This window comes from Python bivittatus, unplaced genomic scaffold (assembly GCF_059951505.1).
Source record: "Python bivittatus isolate LINGU-HERP-01145 unplaced genomic scaffold, Pbiv_v1 ctg000980_np1212, whole genome shotgun sequence".
In the NCBI taxonomy this organism is placed as follows: Eukaryota; Metazoa; Chordata; class Lepidosauria; order Squamata; family Pythonidae; genus Python; species Python bivittatus.
In genome coordinates, this window is record NW_028277125.1 from 40,617,110 (window position 1) to 40,636,008 (window position 18,899).

The following is an 18,899-nucleotide window of genomic DNA, read 5'->3' on the forward strand; positions in this document are numbered from 1 at the left end:
GAATAAAAATAAATACATGAAAACACACTTTTTGCCTTCTTGTTTGCACAGCCTCAGAAGACATAGGGCAAAGGCTGCTGTATTCCAGTGACATCTTTGTCAATAACCTTTGTGCTTTGTGCAAACAGCTCTCAGACCAACTTTTTTGGAGGCCCCTAAAGCTGTTCAGCCTGTCATTTGTTGTTTTTTTCTCCTTGCCTCTGCCCAATTGCTGGTCCATGGCTAGTCAACAAATACTGAGTTCTCTACAGTAAACTGGATCATGGGAGCATCTGCAAAGTAACTAGCGCCACAGAGACTCGTGTTAAATGTTCCTTGCTAAATTAACTTGTTCCATAATGATTAATCAGTTTTGTAATGGACATTTTGCTTTTTAACTGCCAAAACATATCCTATACATTACAAAGGTGCATGAGTATCTTTGGGAGAAGATTTTATTAGTTCTTACGCTTTAGGAAATTCTGGTGTCCTCTACCTATACTGGGGATGGAGTTCCAATCCATCATCCGAAAAGGGTCAGATTGGCTAAAGATTCTAGCAACTGCACTCCAACACCTTTGGAGGGCACCAGGGTGAGGAGGGCTTATCTATGAAGCTTTGGCATATTTAATACTTGAGAAATTTTACTCGAAAAGGGGACCCGCCCACACATATAGTACTGGTAGTGTTGCAGGCATTCTGGAGACATTTCAGTATATTTTGGGTAGGCGTATGTTTGAAGACAACTTATTACTAATTGGCAGGCAAAAATATCCTGTGTTTTGGACTAAAGAAAGTTAATGACTTCACTAAAATTTCTCAGTTTCTACGTGGGCATTTACCATGGTTTATTGAGTAAACCACCATTTGCTGTGTTCATGCAGCATGCTTAACCAAAACTATACAAACCATATTATGGCTTGACGTATTGTGTAAATCAGTCCTTTCTCTCTTATCATGCAACATTACTTTGAAAGAGGGAATTAAAAAAAAAATTAAAGTTATCTGGTGGCCATTTTTAAAAGTAGTGGAAGTGTCATTTTCCTTCTGAGTAGGCCGACCCATGTGCATACCTGCCTGGATAATATTTTCATATAATTATCTTTATTTCTTTAAGTACCAGTGACTTGTTGTAATCCTTTAGAATTAATCACTGTTTGGAATTCTCTCCAGTGGTTGGCTTTATTGGGGTGATTTCCACCACACTTAATAGGACTTGTGTCCTGCTCTAATCCAATAGGACTTTGAGTGGCTCAGATTCCATTCTACAATAAGAAAGACAGAACAATATCGTAAGAATCATGAGAGCAATCTGAACAATACAATAAACCACCATGCTTGAGGACATGTTGAGCTTCAAGTGATACTTTCTTAACACCTTTCTCATTCCTTCTAGGGTGTTTTGAGGAGTAAAATCCTAGCGAGAGGATAAACATTTGCAGCTCACCAGGATGGCAGGAGCCTCAGTAAAGGTGGCAGTGAGGGTGCGTCCTTTCAATTCCCGAGAAATGAGCAAGGATTCCAAATGCATCATACAAATGACAGGAAACACCACAAGTGAGTAACTTCTGTGTCATTTTCTACTAGCTACTTCAAATTGCATTTGAGCCTCTTTTCTTCAATTTGTGATCGATACTAATCAAAGAGAGGATGTGAAAGAGCTAATGCAATCATATTCTCTCAGCCAATGAGATTTTACAGTTTACTATACAGGTAGTAGAATCATTTAGTCTTTTACAAAATTGTACCAAGCATTGTTCTACTGTGGGAAAGTACATGTTTGGTATATGGGAGAAAATGTATAACTATTTTGGTATGTTTGTTTCCATGATGCCATTTCCTAATAATAGCAGGAAGTTGGATCAAAGCTTAATAAAAAGCTGAAGCCTTCATATGGAAACAGTTGTACTTGGAGCATTATGCAACGCTGAGGCATAATTTTGATTAATTTTATTCCCCAAATAGAGCAGAATGATCAGGTCTACTCTGCAAGACTTGTAGAAAGAGATGTAGAAACTCCTGTCTCCTGTACAATGATTGGAAAGTTGTTGAAAATAAACCATTCTCCTTTGACCAAGACATTTTCCATTTGGCTAGCACGATGTTGCAGTCTCACTTAGAGTTTTTCCCCAACCCCTACTGATTAAGCATCAACATCTGGCATTATGAGGGAAAATAATATTCAGATATCTATCATACATTTCTTGATTTCATCAGCTTTAGCCACTAATGGTGGACAAATAAACCTATAAGTTTACTTCAAGACATTTGTCTGTAAGCTGATTCAAATGGGCAACCTTCGCTAAACTTTATTTCTCACATCTAATTAAGGCAAGAACTCTGGAGAGTTTCCAAGAAGAATTGACACTTTTGTTTACAAGAATATCAGTTCTGAAGATTCACTTTCTTTCATAGTATTCGGTATTGTTTGTATGGCTATCTGCAGTATCACCCAGCAACAAATATTAAGCACTACACCCAGAATAGCCGTGTATTAACAAATGCCTAGAATTAATCTGTTGATATGTTTTCTGAAAATGGGGCATCTTAAAAAATGGCTCTGCAGTGTTTCAGTTTTGGCCTAATGAAGGCCCCCTTTCATTATATAAACTTAACTTACTATAAGTTCCTATTGTAGTTTAGTAGTGGCAGTTGTGGAACAGGAATCACCCACCACAGCTGGGGAGCATAATTGGGAGAGAAGGATGGGTATAGGAAGAAGTACATCCTTGCAGTGGTGAAGGCAACACTAGTGAGTGCCAGCACTGCAAACACAAAGCTGTGCATGATTAGTCTGCCAGCAGCCAGCTGCATCATAAGCTGCTCCTAGTCACAACTCCACACTTCTATAGTATTGACTAAAGCACTTTAGTTTAGTAAAAATGGATTTTCTCCTTGCCAATATATGACAGCCAAATTTCGGCTGCTCAATTATTTTATTATATTTTACAAAATTAGGAGTAGGAGAGGAGGAGTGAGAGGACACTAAGAGGCAGATCGCTCACATTTTCACCCTTACAATGCCCAGGCTTTGTGTAAGATAGACTGCTATTTGGGGGACCTATTAAAGGCCAGTTTCTGGATAGCTAGCTTTCAAAATTCTCTGATTTTTTTATTTTGAATCCCTGTTTCTCAGTAGGTAACTGTGGGCCATAGCACTTGCTGAGGTTCTGCTTCTGCCTTTACACTTTTATACAAATGTTCAGGTAACTCTTAGTGCTATTTTCTTTTCTGCCATAAAGTGCCAGCTGCTGTAATGGTATACTCCTAAATCATATTTATGTCCATGATGGTTTCTTTTGACTGAGCATCTACTGTAGGTGTTACAGCCAAGTTACATCCACAAGATACACAAATAGCTGTGGCTTCTCTCCCCTTCTTTTTTCCCTCTATATTCTCCCAGCTGCTGTAGGGACTGGACTTTTAGGTGTATTGCATAACAGACAGGAGTGGAGGCTGGCAGAAAACAGGGAAATAAACAATTGGAAGGAATTCTAGACTCATTTGCTGCTTATCTGGCAGTTTTGAAGGGACAACAGAAATCTCCAGATTGTGGCCTGGCATCCCTATGTACAGATTTATAAAGAAATATGATTACACTGACTAGGGTAGACTATCAAAAGCATTTGTGTAGCAGTGTACTTCTGCTATGGAAGTTATCACAATGTTTGTTTACTATTATCCTTTCCATTTTTGTAGATGTGCATACCATTAAAATGCATGCAGATGTTATATTGTTAAAATGAATATATAAACAACATTGGCAAGTTGGGAACTCCTAACAATGATGGAGGGAAAGTGAAGGTATATCTGTCTTGCTGTAGGGATTTGGAAGCATAGAAAAACAAAAAAACAAAAAAAAACTGGAAGCATAATCAGGAAACAAAGAAAAAATTCAAATAAATATACTATTCACCAAAACACTGAATCATAAATTATCCATATGCTATATATCAGTCTACTCTGAAAAAACAAATAGACCAAGATCTGAGACAGTGTGGACTGTCAATACCAGCTCTACTTGCTTTGGGCTTAGAAAAACCTTGGTAGAACTTAAGCAGAGGGTATGGGATTTAGATATTCAGGTAGACAGAGCCAAACTTTCCCACCTCCCTTACAGGTAAGTTGCTCTCTCACCTTGGATATTCCCCAATTACTTCTATAAGATTCTGTATGTCCCACATAGAAGTGTCTTCTCCCTAGCCTGTAGAGATGCTCTTCCTACTAGGGTAACAGCTGGCTGATACACCAAATTTCTGTATGAAGATTGAGTATGTATTTGCTTAAACATAGAGATTGAGCCTGTTTTACACATCCTTCTAAAGTGCCCACTGTATTCTCTTTTTTTTTTTAATAAAATTTTTTATTCTTTACAACAAACACAAAACATACATAAACAAACAAGAACATACAAAGGCATAAAAAAAAAATCTTCCATTTTATACCGTGTGTCAACCAGTTACCAAATCATTGGTGCCCCTTTCATAATCTTCACTCATTTATATAAATTCTCATATCATCTATTCAAAATATACTTGTATACTTATCAATTATCAATTATTAATCATTTGTAGCTAGTCTATAAAATCATTTATTACAAGAAATTTTAGCTTTCATTATAGGATTAGTAATACATTTTTATCCATCGATTATATATGTATATATATATAGTAATTAATATCAAATTTCTATTATAAAATTTCCTAATCCATTACATTACTATATTTTCTCATCCAACCATTAATAAAACAAATCCCGTATCATATAAAATTGCTTATCTTCTTACTCTAATTTCAAATATCAATTTAACTCATCTCTGCACATTCCATAATTTTCAATAACTTCCTCCTGCATAGGTACTTTTTCATTCTTCCAATTCTTAAAAGTTACAGTTCTAACTACTATCAAAACATACATCATTCTTCACTACATGTTTCAACAAGAATATCTCTAGTTTAAAATCTATATGTTACTATGTCCAACCATGTATGAATTTTAGTCTAATATCTTAAAACATTTACAATCAAATACAATTCTTTACTATATATCTCAATTTTATACCTTATTCAAATGCTTGCATAGTTTTAAGTTCACCCTTTTCATTCAATATCCCAAAATATCTAGCTGTTTATTCCTTTTTCTATATTATTGGATAAGAGAAAGCAATAATAAATGTCCTTTCAAACATTCTGCTTTTAGTTCCATCATTGTTGTATTCCCCTCGTTTTTTCTTTAGGCATCTGGAGTAGTTTCTTTCAATATTGTTTTACTTCTTCTTAAGTATTCTCTTAGTACAATTTTCCATTATAATCTTGTATAATCTTTTTCTCACCCTCATTACCGAAAACAAGTCTGTCCCTCTTCATTTATCAATTGATTAACCCTTTTCGATTCTCAGTTTATAAGCCTCAAAATAGTTCTGTTTAGTGTTTCTGATTTCTTGTGGTATATCTTCCTTTTCCATTGATCCCGTTTTATGTTTAATTAGTCCATTTTAGCTTTGATGTCTTTTTTTTTTTTTGCGGGAATTTCTGCAGCTCTTCTTCCAGTTTTTTATAGTCATCCTCGATAGTTTAAAAATCTTTTTCTGCATTATGTTTCTCGTATAGTCTATTATCAAACCCCTTGTATAGACCTTCATTAAATCAAAGGATTCTTTATCTTTGTTCTTGCCAAGAGAAAGAAAAAAAGAAAAGAGAAAAAAAAAGAAGAGGAGGGGAAAGGCTAGGTCTCTTTAAAAGTCCAACTGGGGGGGAATAGAGAGCAAAGCAAAGCTTCTACCAGAAAGAAGAGCTACTGCCACTAAACAAGGCTCTTGTGACTAACTCAAACTTTCCATCTTGAATATTTTCAAAATCGCTTTCAACTCCGCTTTCTTATTTATAGTTATTCGGATGGCTAGTGCCCACTGTATTCTCATTGGTGATCAGAGTTAATACACCCTCTCTTGAGCCTAATAGACTCCACTCATGAAGAGGAGATTGAGGTATTCTTACCAAATGACCAGTACCTGGGTGTTTTGAAGAAAGTATCAAAATTTTTATCTATAGCCTTAGCTTATAGAAACTGTTTGGTATCTCCAATGTGTTGCTAATTTTATAGGGTTTCTTCCTCTTATATACAGTATGTATGTATTATTACACATGTAAGTATTAATGGTGTGCTGTATTTTAAATTTTGTGACTTGGTCTTGGACCGTAAATTTAAAAAAAAAATAGCCAAACACATTTTAATCTAGCATGTTGTATGAACCTAACTCAAGTTGTTAGTATATAGTTCATTCAGTGTAATATGAGCCTGGAAAACTGAGTCAACCATGTTTGAGTTAATTATAGGTATGTATGTTCTGAGATACAATCAGTGTGAGACAGATCAGACAGTTAGAGTTAACTGAGTTACCAGATCAGTACAGACATGACAGAAACTAGGCTATTTGAAAGCACAGGGATCAGGGGCTGAGTATCCAGAGCATTTCTAAGTTCTCATTGCAGGCAGTTCAGGCCATATGGAGTGAATTCTTTCTCATGAAAAGACATTTTTTCAGTTAAGCCCTTCTTTACTGGCCCTGAATTGTCACCTACCAATATCAGCCAAACCTGAAATGATGGTTTTGTAGGGTTTTACATGCCCTGTTACCTAATTCTGGAAACCAGAAATTCTACTGAGATGTGGTGTATACCTCCTCCTCAAGAGGTCATTGCTGGACCCTTCCCTGTTGGATAATTATCAGCCAGTTTCTAATCTTTCCTTTTTGGGGAAAGTTGTGGAAATGGCGGTTGGACGACGGCTACAGAGGATCTTGGAGAAAATGGATTATCTGGACCTATTTCAGTCTGGTTTCAGACTAGGGTACAGTATGAGACAGTGCTGGTCATGATTGTTGATGACCTTTGGTTGATGACCTCCTTGATCTCTCAGCGGCTTTCAATACTGTTGACCACAGTATCCTTTTGGACTGGCTGTGGGGGTTAGGAGTGGAAGGCACTGTGCTCCAGTGGTTCATATTCTTCCTCAGCAGTCAGTTCCAGTTGGTGTTGACAGGGGGGAGAGATTGCATGGCCCCTCACATGTGGAGTGCCTCAGGGCTCTACACTCTCTCCTCTCCTGTTTAACATCTACATGAAACCACTGGATGTGGTTATCCGCCAGTTTGGGATTCAATATCATCAGTATGCTGATGATACCCAGCTGTATATCTCAACCCCAAGCTGTACAGGTAAAGCTATTGATATAGTGACCCAGTGTCTGAAAGCTGTTTGGGTCTGGATGGCTTTGACTCAATCCTGACAAGACTGAATGGCTGTGGCTGTTTGGCCCCCTGGATTGGGGATTTTACCATTGTTGGTTTTGGATGCACTTCCCCATTCAAGACTGGTGTGTAACTTGGGGTCCTTCTTGACTCACAGCTACTACTCCTGGCAGCTGTAGCCAGGGGGGCCTTTGCATAGGTTCATCTTGTGTGCCAGTTGCACCCTTTCCTTGTTCAGGGAGCCCTTCAGACAGTTACACATGCCCTGGTCACCTCACAACTGGATTATTGCAATGCACTTTACATGGGGCTGCCCTTGAAGACCACTTAGAAGCTACAGCTTCAAAATGCAATGATGTGAGCAAGAATGGGTCACTACTGCTACACAAACTGCATTGGTTGCCAGTCGGCAATTCAAGTTGCTGGTTATTACTCATAAAGCCATGTATGGCATAGGGCCTGGAAATGAAAGAGACTACTTGTCTCCAACCATTTCTGCCTGCCTGGTACATTCTGGCAGAGTGGATGGACTCTAGGTCCCCTCCATTAAATGTTGTTATCATATGGGACCGAGGAAGCATGCCTTCTCTTTTGCAGCCCTCACCCTCTGGAACAGAATCCCCCCAGAGATAAGGACTGTGCCCTCTCTCCTAGGGTTCCAGAAAGCTCTTAAAATCTGGATTTGGTTTCATGCCTGGGTTGATGTATTGATGTATTGATGTGTTATTGTATTTCTGTATTGTATTGTTTATCTGATTTGTGTTGTTTATAAGACTGTTTTAGTCTGGTCTGTCTGTTTGGTTTGATGTTTTATCTGTTTTTACGGAATTTTCTAGTTTTGTATGCTGCCCAAAGTCCATTGGAGTTGGGCAGCTAATAAATTTGAATGAACGAACAAACAAACAAACAAATGTGCTCACTGTTTATGTTTTCCCTGGAAAGAATTTATTAAATACTGCTGGGCACAGAAAAAAGGAGGAAAAAAATGAATACTTCTGCATTCCTATTTCTCAACTTCTTGCTTCTGCCACAGAAAGTTGGTTCCCAGCATCACATTTTTGATTCACTTGAATGGTCATTCTCTTTTGAGGGGTGCTTTTGTGTTTGGGACGAGCAATGTAATTCTGCCTTTCCAATCAGCTTTAAATAAGCCTGAATTTTCTTCCTCCTCCAGTTTTGTGTTACTTTTTTTCTTTTAAGAGCCAAACAGGGCAGTATCTGCATGCTTATGCAGGGAGAAAAAAGGAGCTGTGTATTAATTCCAGGAGAACATTAACATTCTTTCCCAGAGCAAGGTCTTCTGGGCCAGCGTGCAGCTGAGTAGAATGTGATGCAGGTTACCCAGAAACAGCTTCTCTGCTTTTCTCTTTGACTGCTCTCGATCTCACTATTGCAGTACTTGGAGTTCCCTTTTACTAAAGAAGAAGTCTTTCCATGTAACTGGCTTTTCGTATAACAATTGTGCAAGGCCTTAGTCTGTAAATATGCAGATCCACAAGTTTTCCTTCAAGGTCAGAGGCATACAGCAATTTTTGGTCAAGAACTCCCTTGTACTTATGTGTTCTCAGGTACAAATTATGAGATGAAGCCAGGACAAAATGGGTGAGGAAGGAAAGGAAGGAAATGCATTTGATTTGATCAAATTAATGAAATAAATTAATGTGATTGAATCCCATGCATTTTATTGTATTAACATTACAATTCATTTGGAGGATTTCTGGAGGCTCCATGCAGATTTGGGGGTTCAGGTTGTATCTTTCCACTGAAGATACAGAGGGTGTATCAAGCTGCTTCTTCTTTTTTATATAATTTTATTAAGAATGTTGATTATAGTAGTAAAATCTAATACAAACTAAACTTAAAGAAGGAAAAGAGAATAGAAAGGATAAAAAGTGCAAGAAAAAAGAGAGGAAAGAAAAAATAAGAATAAAGAGAAAAGAAATATATAAAGAAGTGACTTCCAACCTTCATCACAAGTATAAACAAATTTAGTGACTCTTCACTCCCTCTAAGGTTACAATTATCTCTTCATCCCATAGCCCATCCCTTATCTATAGACAAATCTATAAAGCATCATCTTTTCAGTCCTGGTGTCAGCAGAAAGTACATAAACAGTTGCCAGAAGTAACAACATATCTCGTTTTAACCTTGATCAAATAAACCAACTTTATATTCCTTCCTTTTACTTTTAACAGTCCTAATTTTTAGTTCATTCAAATATTGTTGTAAGATTTGATTTCTCTTAATTTCTTCTTTGTCCCATCACACAGAGTTCTTCAAGGCTTTAACAAGCCTCTTTTGTAAATCCAATAGGAAAAAATTGTCCAGGTCACTCTCTTGGTTTATTATTTGTGTTTCCCTTTTGAATTTTAAAACATCAACCAATTTCTTTAGTAGATTCAGTGAAACATCCTTTTCTAAGTCATTCTCTTGGCCTATCAGTTGTAAATCTACTTTTGATACCATCTCTATCTTGTTAGATAAAATCTGTTCTACTTCTATCATTTCTTCAATAACATCTTTTGGACATAGTCTATCTATGGAAGCAGACATCATTACTGACATTGATATTGTGGCTACTAATTTCTGACTCCATTCTTCAAGAGTCCAGTATTTTCATTGTTACAATGTTTTGCATTTTATAGGCTTGCATTTTTCCCTCTACCTAAATCTTTAGTCCCCTCTAGTGTCCAGTTTTTAAATCATGAAATTTCCCATCTCTGTTATGTCTTCCAAAAACCAAAACAGATCTATTTCCCATGAGAATCTGTTTTTTCTTTATAATTAATTCCAAGTCTTATTGTAAAAGTTTCAATATTCCAAATTTATCTGGACTCTTAGTCCATGTATAACTTTCAAAGATCAAAATCTTATTTAGCTTTTTCCTGTTTATTTCAGATTCTTTAAGTTCTTAAGCTTATAATTAATTGTTCTTTTGTTAGAGCTGAAGATAAACTCACCTGATGAAGACTTTTCAAACTTCTTGTTCCAAAGGTCTCTAATAGCTTTAAAATGGTTAATAGGCAATTTCCAAAAATGATTAGTAAGTGAGGTTTGCGAACTTAGCCTCCTTTAAAAGGCTCCACTGCAGTTGCAAGCAAGATGGCCAATCTCTTTGTCTCCTAGCACTCAAACCTGCAGAGAACTGCTGCCCTGTGATCTCCTCACAAGCAGCAGCTGTCTGGAGCACATGTGGGTGATTTCCCATCTTCTTCTTATCCAGAGAGGCTCCAAGGAACTGGTCAACTCACTGGTTCTTTGATCTTTGCCATGATCATTGGCTCCACTTTCACAGAGCCATCTTCAGTTTGCCATATCTCCCCCAGAAGTCTCCATGGTGTATCAAGCTTCTGATCACAATATTTTGTATCTTAAAAAATGTGATACTACTGCAGAAGCTGCAGTTGCTGTTATCTTTTGATGTGATTTCTAAAATGAAACTTGAAATGTGTTATTTTATTTATTTTCTCTTCCCCTAAAGTGGCTATTTTTCATCTCTGAAAAAAGGGAAATGTGTCTCCCCTAAATAAATCAAAATAGGAGAGAGATTTGCATAAAATGGATTTGCATAAAATGGGCTTGTGCTAATTGTTTTTTAAAACGATACATATTTAATCTTTAGTGGAGAAGCTGATAACTATGAAGTCTGTATGCCTGGTTAGTTAAGCGGATGGACTGGTATGGTTAGGGTTGGTGGGAAGGAGACTTTCCAGTCTTGTCTATAGTTTTATAGTCCATCCTGCTTAATTTTCTTCACAATCAGCCAAGATTGGGTAGATGTTGTCATATGAGCTCATAGATAAGATTGTTCTGCAAAATGTTGCTGTTATGGGCCTATTAAACTTTACAGTGAAAAATCAGAAAGAACATTGGTTCATAAAGTTATGGCCTTTGTACACTTATGTTTAGAATATGGATAATAAAACGAGCTTGAACTTTTGGAACAGGAAGGCAAATGTGATTTAATAGATATAACAGAGACCTAATTGGATCAGTTCCATGACTGGAATGTAGCAGTTGAAAGATGCAATTTGGCAGTTTGTTCAAAAGAAATGGGATCAGTAGAATAGGAGGAGTAATGTATTTATTCCTGTTCAGATATTCAAGTAAATGTGCTTGGCAATGAACATCTGTGATAATGAAATAAAAGCAATGCTGCTGTTAGTGTCTACTGTGTTCATATAACAACAGATGTGGATTATGCTTTTCAAAAGCAAATTTCAATATCTCAAAGAGGCATGAATAATTATCTCAACATCTGTTGGTAGGCAAATTCTGCCAAATATGACCCTTCCAGAAAATTCCTAACCTTTCTTTCAGAGGCTGGAGGAAAGGTCAAAAGGATCAGCTACCCCTAACCTGATACTAATCTGTAGGGAAGAATTAGTTGAGGAAGTAGAAGTAGCAGGAACATTGAAGGGAGTGATCATATAATGCTGGGGGTCTTGATTTTAAGACAAACAATGGCTGAATTCAGAAAATCAGAATTTTAAAACCCAGAGCAGTGATAAATAGGATTCCATGGGAGCTAGTGGGAAAAAAACTCAGGATGGATGGGAGTTCTGAAACAAAAAAGTTCAATTGCAAGTAACTCCAATAAGGAAAAAAATAGAGGACAGCAGAAGAAACCAATGTGGCTGCCCAAAAAGCTTTGTGAAGATTGAAGACAAAAGGACAGGTGCATGTGGGTGGCCTGGAACTGCAGAGAAGATGTTAGGGAAGTTAAAGCTCAGAATGAGCTGAGGCTAGTGAAGGATGCAATGGATAGGAAGAAGGGCTTCTTTAGATATATTCAAAAGAAGAGAAAAGAAATGGATCAGTATATCAGCTGCTCAGTGAAGATGGCAACATCCTAACAGGTAAATAAGAAGCAGAGTTACTTAACCTCCTATTTGGTTCAGTCTTCTTTAGCTCAGGAAATGATGAAGAACTGGATGAAGGAACAAGTTTGAAGCTTGAGATAGACATAATTCACTTGAATGAGTATAAATCTCCAAGACCATATGAACTCTACCGTAGGTACTAACAGAACTAGCTGATGGTTTGGCCAACATTTTGTACATTATGTTTGAGAAATCCTGGAGGGGAGATGAAGTGCCAGATGACTGAATAGATCAAAAGTTGCCCTGATTTTCAAAAAGGGAGAAAAGGAGGATCTGGTGAACAATCAACCAGTCAGTCTGAGATTGATATCTGGAAAGATTCCAGGGCATATCATAAGGACACAGATTTAGATTTGTAAGCATCTTAAAATCAATGCGGTAATTGCCAGAGGTTAGCATTACCTTTTAAAGGCAGGGATTGGGTTCATATATGGTGCTAATCCAAAAATGAAGAAACCACATGGTTTAGCACCACATATGCTACTGAGATTTTTGAACAATTCAGGTCAAACAAAAAAATATCAAAGCATGTGTATAGAATGAAGTGCCACAAAATGTCATGATGGCTTTAAAAGAAAATGCCCCCCCCCTCCAGCAATCTGCCTGTATCTGAGAGATGTGCTTTACCTCCTGCTTTTGGCACAGAGCCATAAAAGAAAATCAAAGCTGGGTGGAACCCAGCTGCCAAAACAGACAAAGAAACAGAAGGACTGAATGTAGCATTCCTGATGCAGATTGTGATCTCATCCCTTTCTGATAGTTTTAAAATTAAAAAAAATATCAGTGCCTGTTTTATGGCTATATATGGAGATACATTTTATTATTCCTCCAAATTATGGGAAAAAGGAAGCATTTGATAGACATAGGATGTAAAGGCTCAGAGTAATCTCTTACTAAAAGTCTTGCTGCTTATATGGGCAAAATTAAGAATTCAGTTGGCTGTCAAATCAATGAAATAAACTGAATTCAGAGAAACATGTAAGGGGCTCTAAATATGCAGATTGACCATTTATTGTTATTTCTGAATTGCATCCTTCTTTTCCCTGTATCTACTAACTTTTGAGAATACAAGCTAGATTCTTGCCTTTTCATTCCCAAAATGAGTGTAGAGAAAATAAAACTTTTGTTTATTTTTTAAAAAGATATTTGTAAAAACCTTAAACATAGCATTCATTAGAGTAATATTCCTGAATATTTAAGATCTTTCATCTTACCTTGCTATAAGGTTAGGCACAGGTATGGGACTGCTGCTGTGTGTACTGGATTTATGGATATACAGTATAGTTTTTGAGACCATTAGATCTGCATTCTCCTGCAATAAAGCAGGGGAGTTGGGTCTAGCAGACCTTTGCAAGTCTTCTGAACATGGAGATGAAGAGAAACAGAATGGTGGTGGAGGAGAATTCCCCGGGATGGAAGGGAGGCATACCATCCACAGATGGGTGACCCCATGGGCGTCCTTCATCCCTCCAGCTGAGTACATGGCCAAGTACTCCATGGCTTTTTTCCATGGCAAAGCCCAAGTAGTTCTGAACGTAGTATCTCAGCCTCTGTGTAGAGAGGCAGGGAGATGACCTTGCAGAAAGAACTTGGAGGCTGTTAGGGAAATCTATGTTAGAAGAAACCTGTGTTAAGTCCAGAGAGTGTTACAAACAGACTAGCCCCTCCCCAACTCTCTGGGGCATAAGTGGGAGGGAAGGGAACACATGGGCAGTCTTGGAAGACTCTGTTATTATAGCTTATCTCAATAAAGTATAGTTCTAGTCTTCCTGTGGAGTTGGTTTCCTGATCTGGTCTGCCTTGAGGGGCCAATGCTGGCTGTTACACAGTGGACTGTTCCCTTGTCCTAGAGGCAGACTAGGGACTATCTGCTTGTTAGTGAGGTTCATCTGTGCTCTTTGGAACCCACAGGCAGCCTTGCTATGAGATTAGAGCAGGGCAATTTTATAGGCTCCCAAATTCTCATCAGGAGCTGCTGCCCCACCTCCACCCCCTAGTATCAGAAGAAAGGAAGCTTGGTGAGGAAAAACCAGAAGGTGGTGAAGGAGAGTGCTTGAGGACTAGAGGAAAGAGGCATGTTTCACCTGCCCAAAGTGGCCACTTGCCCTGTGAGCCTGCACTACTAACCGCAAGGGCAGTAAAGCATGTCACATTTTACACACCTTGAAACTGGTGCTTAAGGGAGAACACTTTTTAAATATTGGTACAGCCAAAGACAACTTAAGGCTATAGAGTCCTTTTCTATCATATGATTTCATTTTTTTTTTCCAAAATGAAGTCTTAAGAACTGTTTTGGGAGTCTCAAAATGGCACCCCCCCCCCCATATCCTTCCTCTGTGCAGAGACTGGCATTCAACCTACTAAAACAGTATCATGGAGCCTTTAAGTACTAGGACAAGGTTACATTCCTTTCAGATTCCCAGCTACTCAAATGTTGTCTATTAGAGCAAATGGAATATATTTCAACAGAACATCTTTACAGGTTCATGACACTGGAGGCCTCATTTATGTATGTGGATATTCAGCAAGGTTTTTGTGTGTGTGTGTGTGGGGGCATCTGGGAACAATTTGATAGCGCCATAAACTTTTAAGAACAGGATACTGGATAACTCTACACATGTTGGTTTTAGCTCAGTTGCTAGCAACAAAGTTGCCCCTTGGTATGTGACAATAAAAACAAAATCAAATGTGAGCAATATTTGAGATATATTATTGTCCTTGCCCTACAACCAGCATTAACTAATGGCGTGGGTTATACGTATGCGATGGCTGTTACCTTACAATCCCACAATCCCAGCAAATTTTCCTTGTCAGGATGGCACGGTAGAAGACCTCCCACACTGTTTGCTCTATAGCCCAACCAGTTCTGCTGCATGTACCAAATATTAAAGCCTGAGCTCAAGAGGAAGGCAACATCAACATGGCGACATGGCAGAGAAAGCTGTTCCCAGCAGCTGTTTGTACTGTTGTAAGAGGGGAAAGTCCCTGAGTTGTGGGGGTTGCAATAATGCAGTTCTGAAGTTCGACAAGTTTGCTTGCAAGGCCTGGGATCTGAGCTGTTTTACAGCTTGGGATCATTGTACAGCTTGCTGTGTAGCTGGATGGCTTTGGTCTGTCTGCCTGTTTGTCTCTACTTGGGCAGTTTCCTGGTCTTCAGTAAATTACTTTGGAAGGTCTATATCCAGCTAATCAACAAAGTTTTCAAAGCAATTTGGAAGATAAACAAATTGTATCAACACATTTTAAAAGAAAAAAAATAAAAAAGTTGATTATTATATTATGAAACTGTCTATACCATAGACTTCAAATACTTATGAAAAAGCCGCTTGGAAAAAATATAATATGTTTTCCAAAGCAGGGAGGAACATAACTCAAAAGCTCACTCTTTGGGATGTGTTTTGTGATTTAGTAGTCATCTCAGCTTTTCTTATGTTGCCTTGCAGGTCATTTATTTGTTATTTGGCCTGCACTACCTTTGCTTTGGTGGCCATGCTCTCCATTTTGATTCTCCCTGGCAGTTTCCTTAGCAACTGTTGGTTTTACAGAAAGGCTTATCATCAATTCAGGACACAGGGCTGTTTTATTTGGTTAATTCCCTCTGGCCTTTATGAATATATTGTTATAAACACAGTTAATTCTCCAGTACTGCACTATATGGGAGGGAGGCCATTTTACGCCAGGTAGATATAAAATAAAATGAGTCATGACAAATAGCTATCTGTGGCAAACCCAAGAGTTTTTTTAGAAGGAAGGAAGGAAGGAAGGAAGGAAGGAAGGAAGGAAGGAAGGAAGGAAGGAAGGAAGGAGAGAGAGGGAGGGAGGGAGGGAGAGAGGGAGGAAAGAAAGAAAGAAAGAAAGAAAGAAAGAAAGAAAGAAAGAAAGAAAGAAAGAAAGAAAGAAAGAAAGATCAAGTTGCATATAAATAATCATTACCCCCTGTCCATATGAAATAATATCCATTAGTCTTTACAAACACTTGGATATGAAATCACAACATGGCCATAGTAGACAACATTCTTATCATAAGGGTGTCTTATTTTACATTCCCAGCATAATAAAAATAATAGCAAGCCCTTTTTGAACATTCTCTCATGTCCAATAAATCTGAAGCAGAATCTTCTGTTGAATTAATCTCATTTTAAAATGTAAGAAACATACTTAATATTCTTAAAAACTCTAACTCTTTGTATAAGAATGCTTGCAAATAATAAATATCCATGGACTTTGGATGCAATGGAAACATTTTTTGTTTGGATTCCAGCAATGTCAAGTCAAGATTTTTCTGCAAATGACACCATTTATATTAATTTTGTAATTATGCAAATGACATACATTCAGATTTACATTTACCAAACACTCCCTCCCTCTGAACCATCTATTAAATTGAGACTTTACTATCTCATCTCATACATAATGGCTGGATTCAAACAATGTTGAAACTTTGGCTTAGTACACTATATGAACTCATCCATTGTGATGGAATGGAATTATGAAGGCCAAGCTCAGGGAGAAAAACATTTTCTTACATCTCCTGAGGAGCGTGGGAGATACAAGAGGATGTGACTGGCACCTCCCTGAGGAATTCACAATGTTGTGGCTGGCATTACTTGGGAGCTGGGGTTTCAGTCTGGGAAGATTCTTGCTAGAGGTTGTAGCTAATAAACATAGCTAGACTGAATTTACATGGTCTCTTGGAGTTCCTTGGGCTAGGCCTGACATCCATGGTGCTCTATGTGAGTTTACCATAAAGCTTATTTAACATATTATCTTTAACAACGCTGGTTTAGCTGGTTGGGTGGTTCCAGGCATTATTCTTCACTGATAATCACATTAGCTTAAGTTGGACCCAGTAGCCCATAGTATAAGCAATAACAGTTATTGGTAATGATTGCTAGGTATCCAAACTCATGCATTTATTTATATTTTTGATTATCGTGTTTCCAGTTTGTCACCATTGGATCCAATGTTCCACCAAATGGATTTCTAGATAGTTATGTTTTTGCTACATTCTTTTCTTACACTGCAGCTCCATGAAATTGTCTGCCACAAATACACGTCTTTGGTTTGCTGTATCTTTGTTTCCCTCATGTGCTATTGTTGCATGATGCAAATCATTTAAAGAACATACTTAGAGACATTGAGCTCTGCCGCATCATTTTCTGTTTGATAGCCAACTTGTCCCAATGTATCTTAAAGCTGATCCTTTCCCAAATTGTTTTCACCTGTGCTGATTGTAAAACACTATAGTCATAGTGTCAGAATCCGTCTCTGACCAGAGTTGCACCAGCATTGGAGGACTTTTGTGACTGGATGCTCTTCTTGGACCCTTTGGGGAAGACCAAGGGTCTGTAGCATTCTCTGAGCATCCTTGATTCAATAATCAATTCTTCAAACATTAATTGTACCAAGTTACGTAAACCACATTATTTGATTCTTAAACAATTGAATATCAGTCTGAGGACCTTGTTGCCAGTTTAAATTCCTTTACTTTCTCAATTGGCAGGAGAAAGGTGAGTTGGAAGAAGAGGACATGGTTGGGCAAATGTGCAGGAAAGTGCTTGCCTGCTGCATCTGAAGTAGGGGAAGAAACAAAAACTCATGTCTTCAAGGGTGACCAAAAACAAAAGTTGTGGGGTTTTTTGCAATGTCCTACTGCCATGTTGGCTGTGGCATTGTGCAAGTACTGAGGGATGACTCCAGCAGCAGAAACAGGATAATTGCTCTGTGTGAACAACCCCAGTAGTTGTTTGTTTTGAGAAGTTTTTAAAGATTTAAAAGGGTTTTAAAAGATACAAGGGATATTTTCTCCTTTCACCTTGGATATCACTTTGAATTGCTAGATCAGATACATTTTCTGGGCATTCTTGCTTAAAAAATCAATTCTTGAAACATTAATTGTACCCAGATTATACAAATGGCATTGTCTGATTTTTAAACAATTGAATGTCAGTTTGAAGATGTTGTTATTGCTTCTGGAGTTGTATCCTAGGAGTCTCTGACTTGACTGAAGACAAATACAAAGCAAATAGCTACCATTTTAAATTCACTTGTGCATTTGGCTCCTCCCTTGATGGAGAGCTTTTGTTCCTGACCACTCAGATTTATCCAAATGTATATCAGTGGTGGTATGGGATGCCAAATAGTCTTGTGTGTGTGTGTGTGTGTGTGTGTGTGTGTGAGAGAGAGAGAGAGAGAGAGAGAGAGAGAGAGAGAGATCTTTGTTTGCCATGGTGAAAAGTTGTTAAATGAACACATTCACCCTAATGTTGGTCTCAAACCATGGTTCAGGCAAAACCATTCCTATTCTTTATGCTTCATTTTCCAGAATTCTCACATGTTTTGCCCTCAAACCACAGCAAAACTGTGAAAGGTACATCAATAACTTCAAGTTATAATTAGGAAAATAGTGAAAATCCTTTATTACTGGACATTTCCCCAATCTAATGAACTTCGGATGTGTTGGGAAGGCTGCTGTCTTCCTAAATTATCTCTTGAAATTAAAATTGTGTCTTTCTGACACCTTCAATTCCCAGCAAGTACCAGGAGAGAAACTAGGTTGGAGCAGACTGACATGAAGCATATATCCATGCACAATATTTTTATCAGTAATATGACCTTTTCAGAAGTATGGAAGTGACTCCAAGTGGTGAATAAGTAGGACTCAAGTGGTGAATAAGTAGGACTACATCAACTGTTGTAAGAGTCTGGTCACAGTTACTGCTAGCTTGTTTGTATTTATCTAGTTCATATGTGAGACAAGGATATGAAAGATGCCATTTTATTTCTAA

At 37.9% G+C, this 18,899-nt stretch overlaps 1 protein-coding gene across 20 annotated transcripts in view; it reads left to right on the forward strand.

Annotated features, from left to right (window-relative positions):
• The first annotated feature begins 1,430 nt into the window (after positions 1-1,430).
• KIF1A (kinesin family member 1A) overlaps positions 1,431-18,899 on the forward strand; it is a 109,276-nt gene continuing 91,807 nt past the window's right edge. For all 20 annotated transcript variants that reach the window (XM_088131996.1, XM_088131997.1, XM_088131998.1 and 17 more), the window contains exon 1: positions 1,431-1,536. In XM_088131996.1, the coding sequence (XP_087988122.1) occupies positions 1,431-1,536 (106 nt within the window). The remainder of the gene's footprint in view (positions 1,537-18,899) is intronic.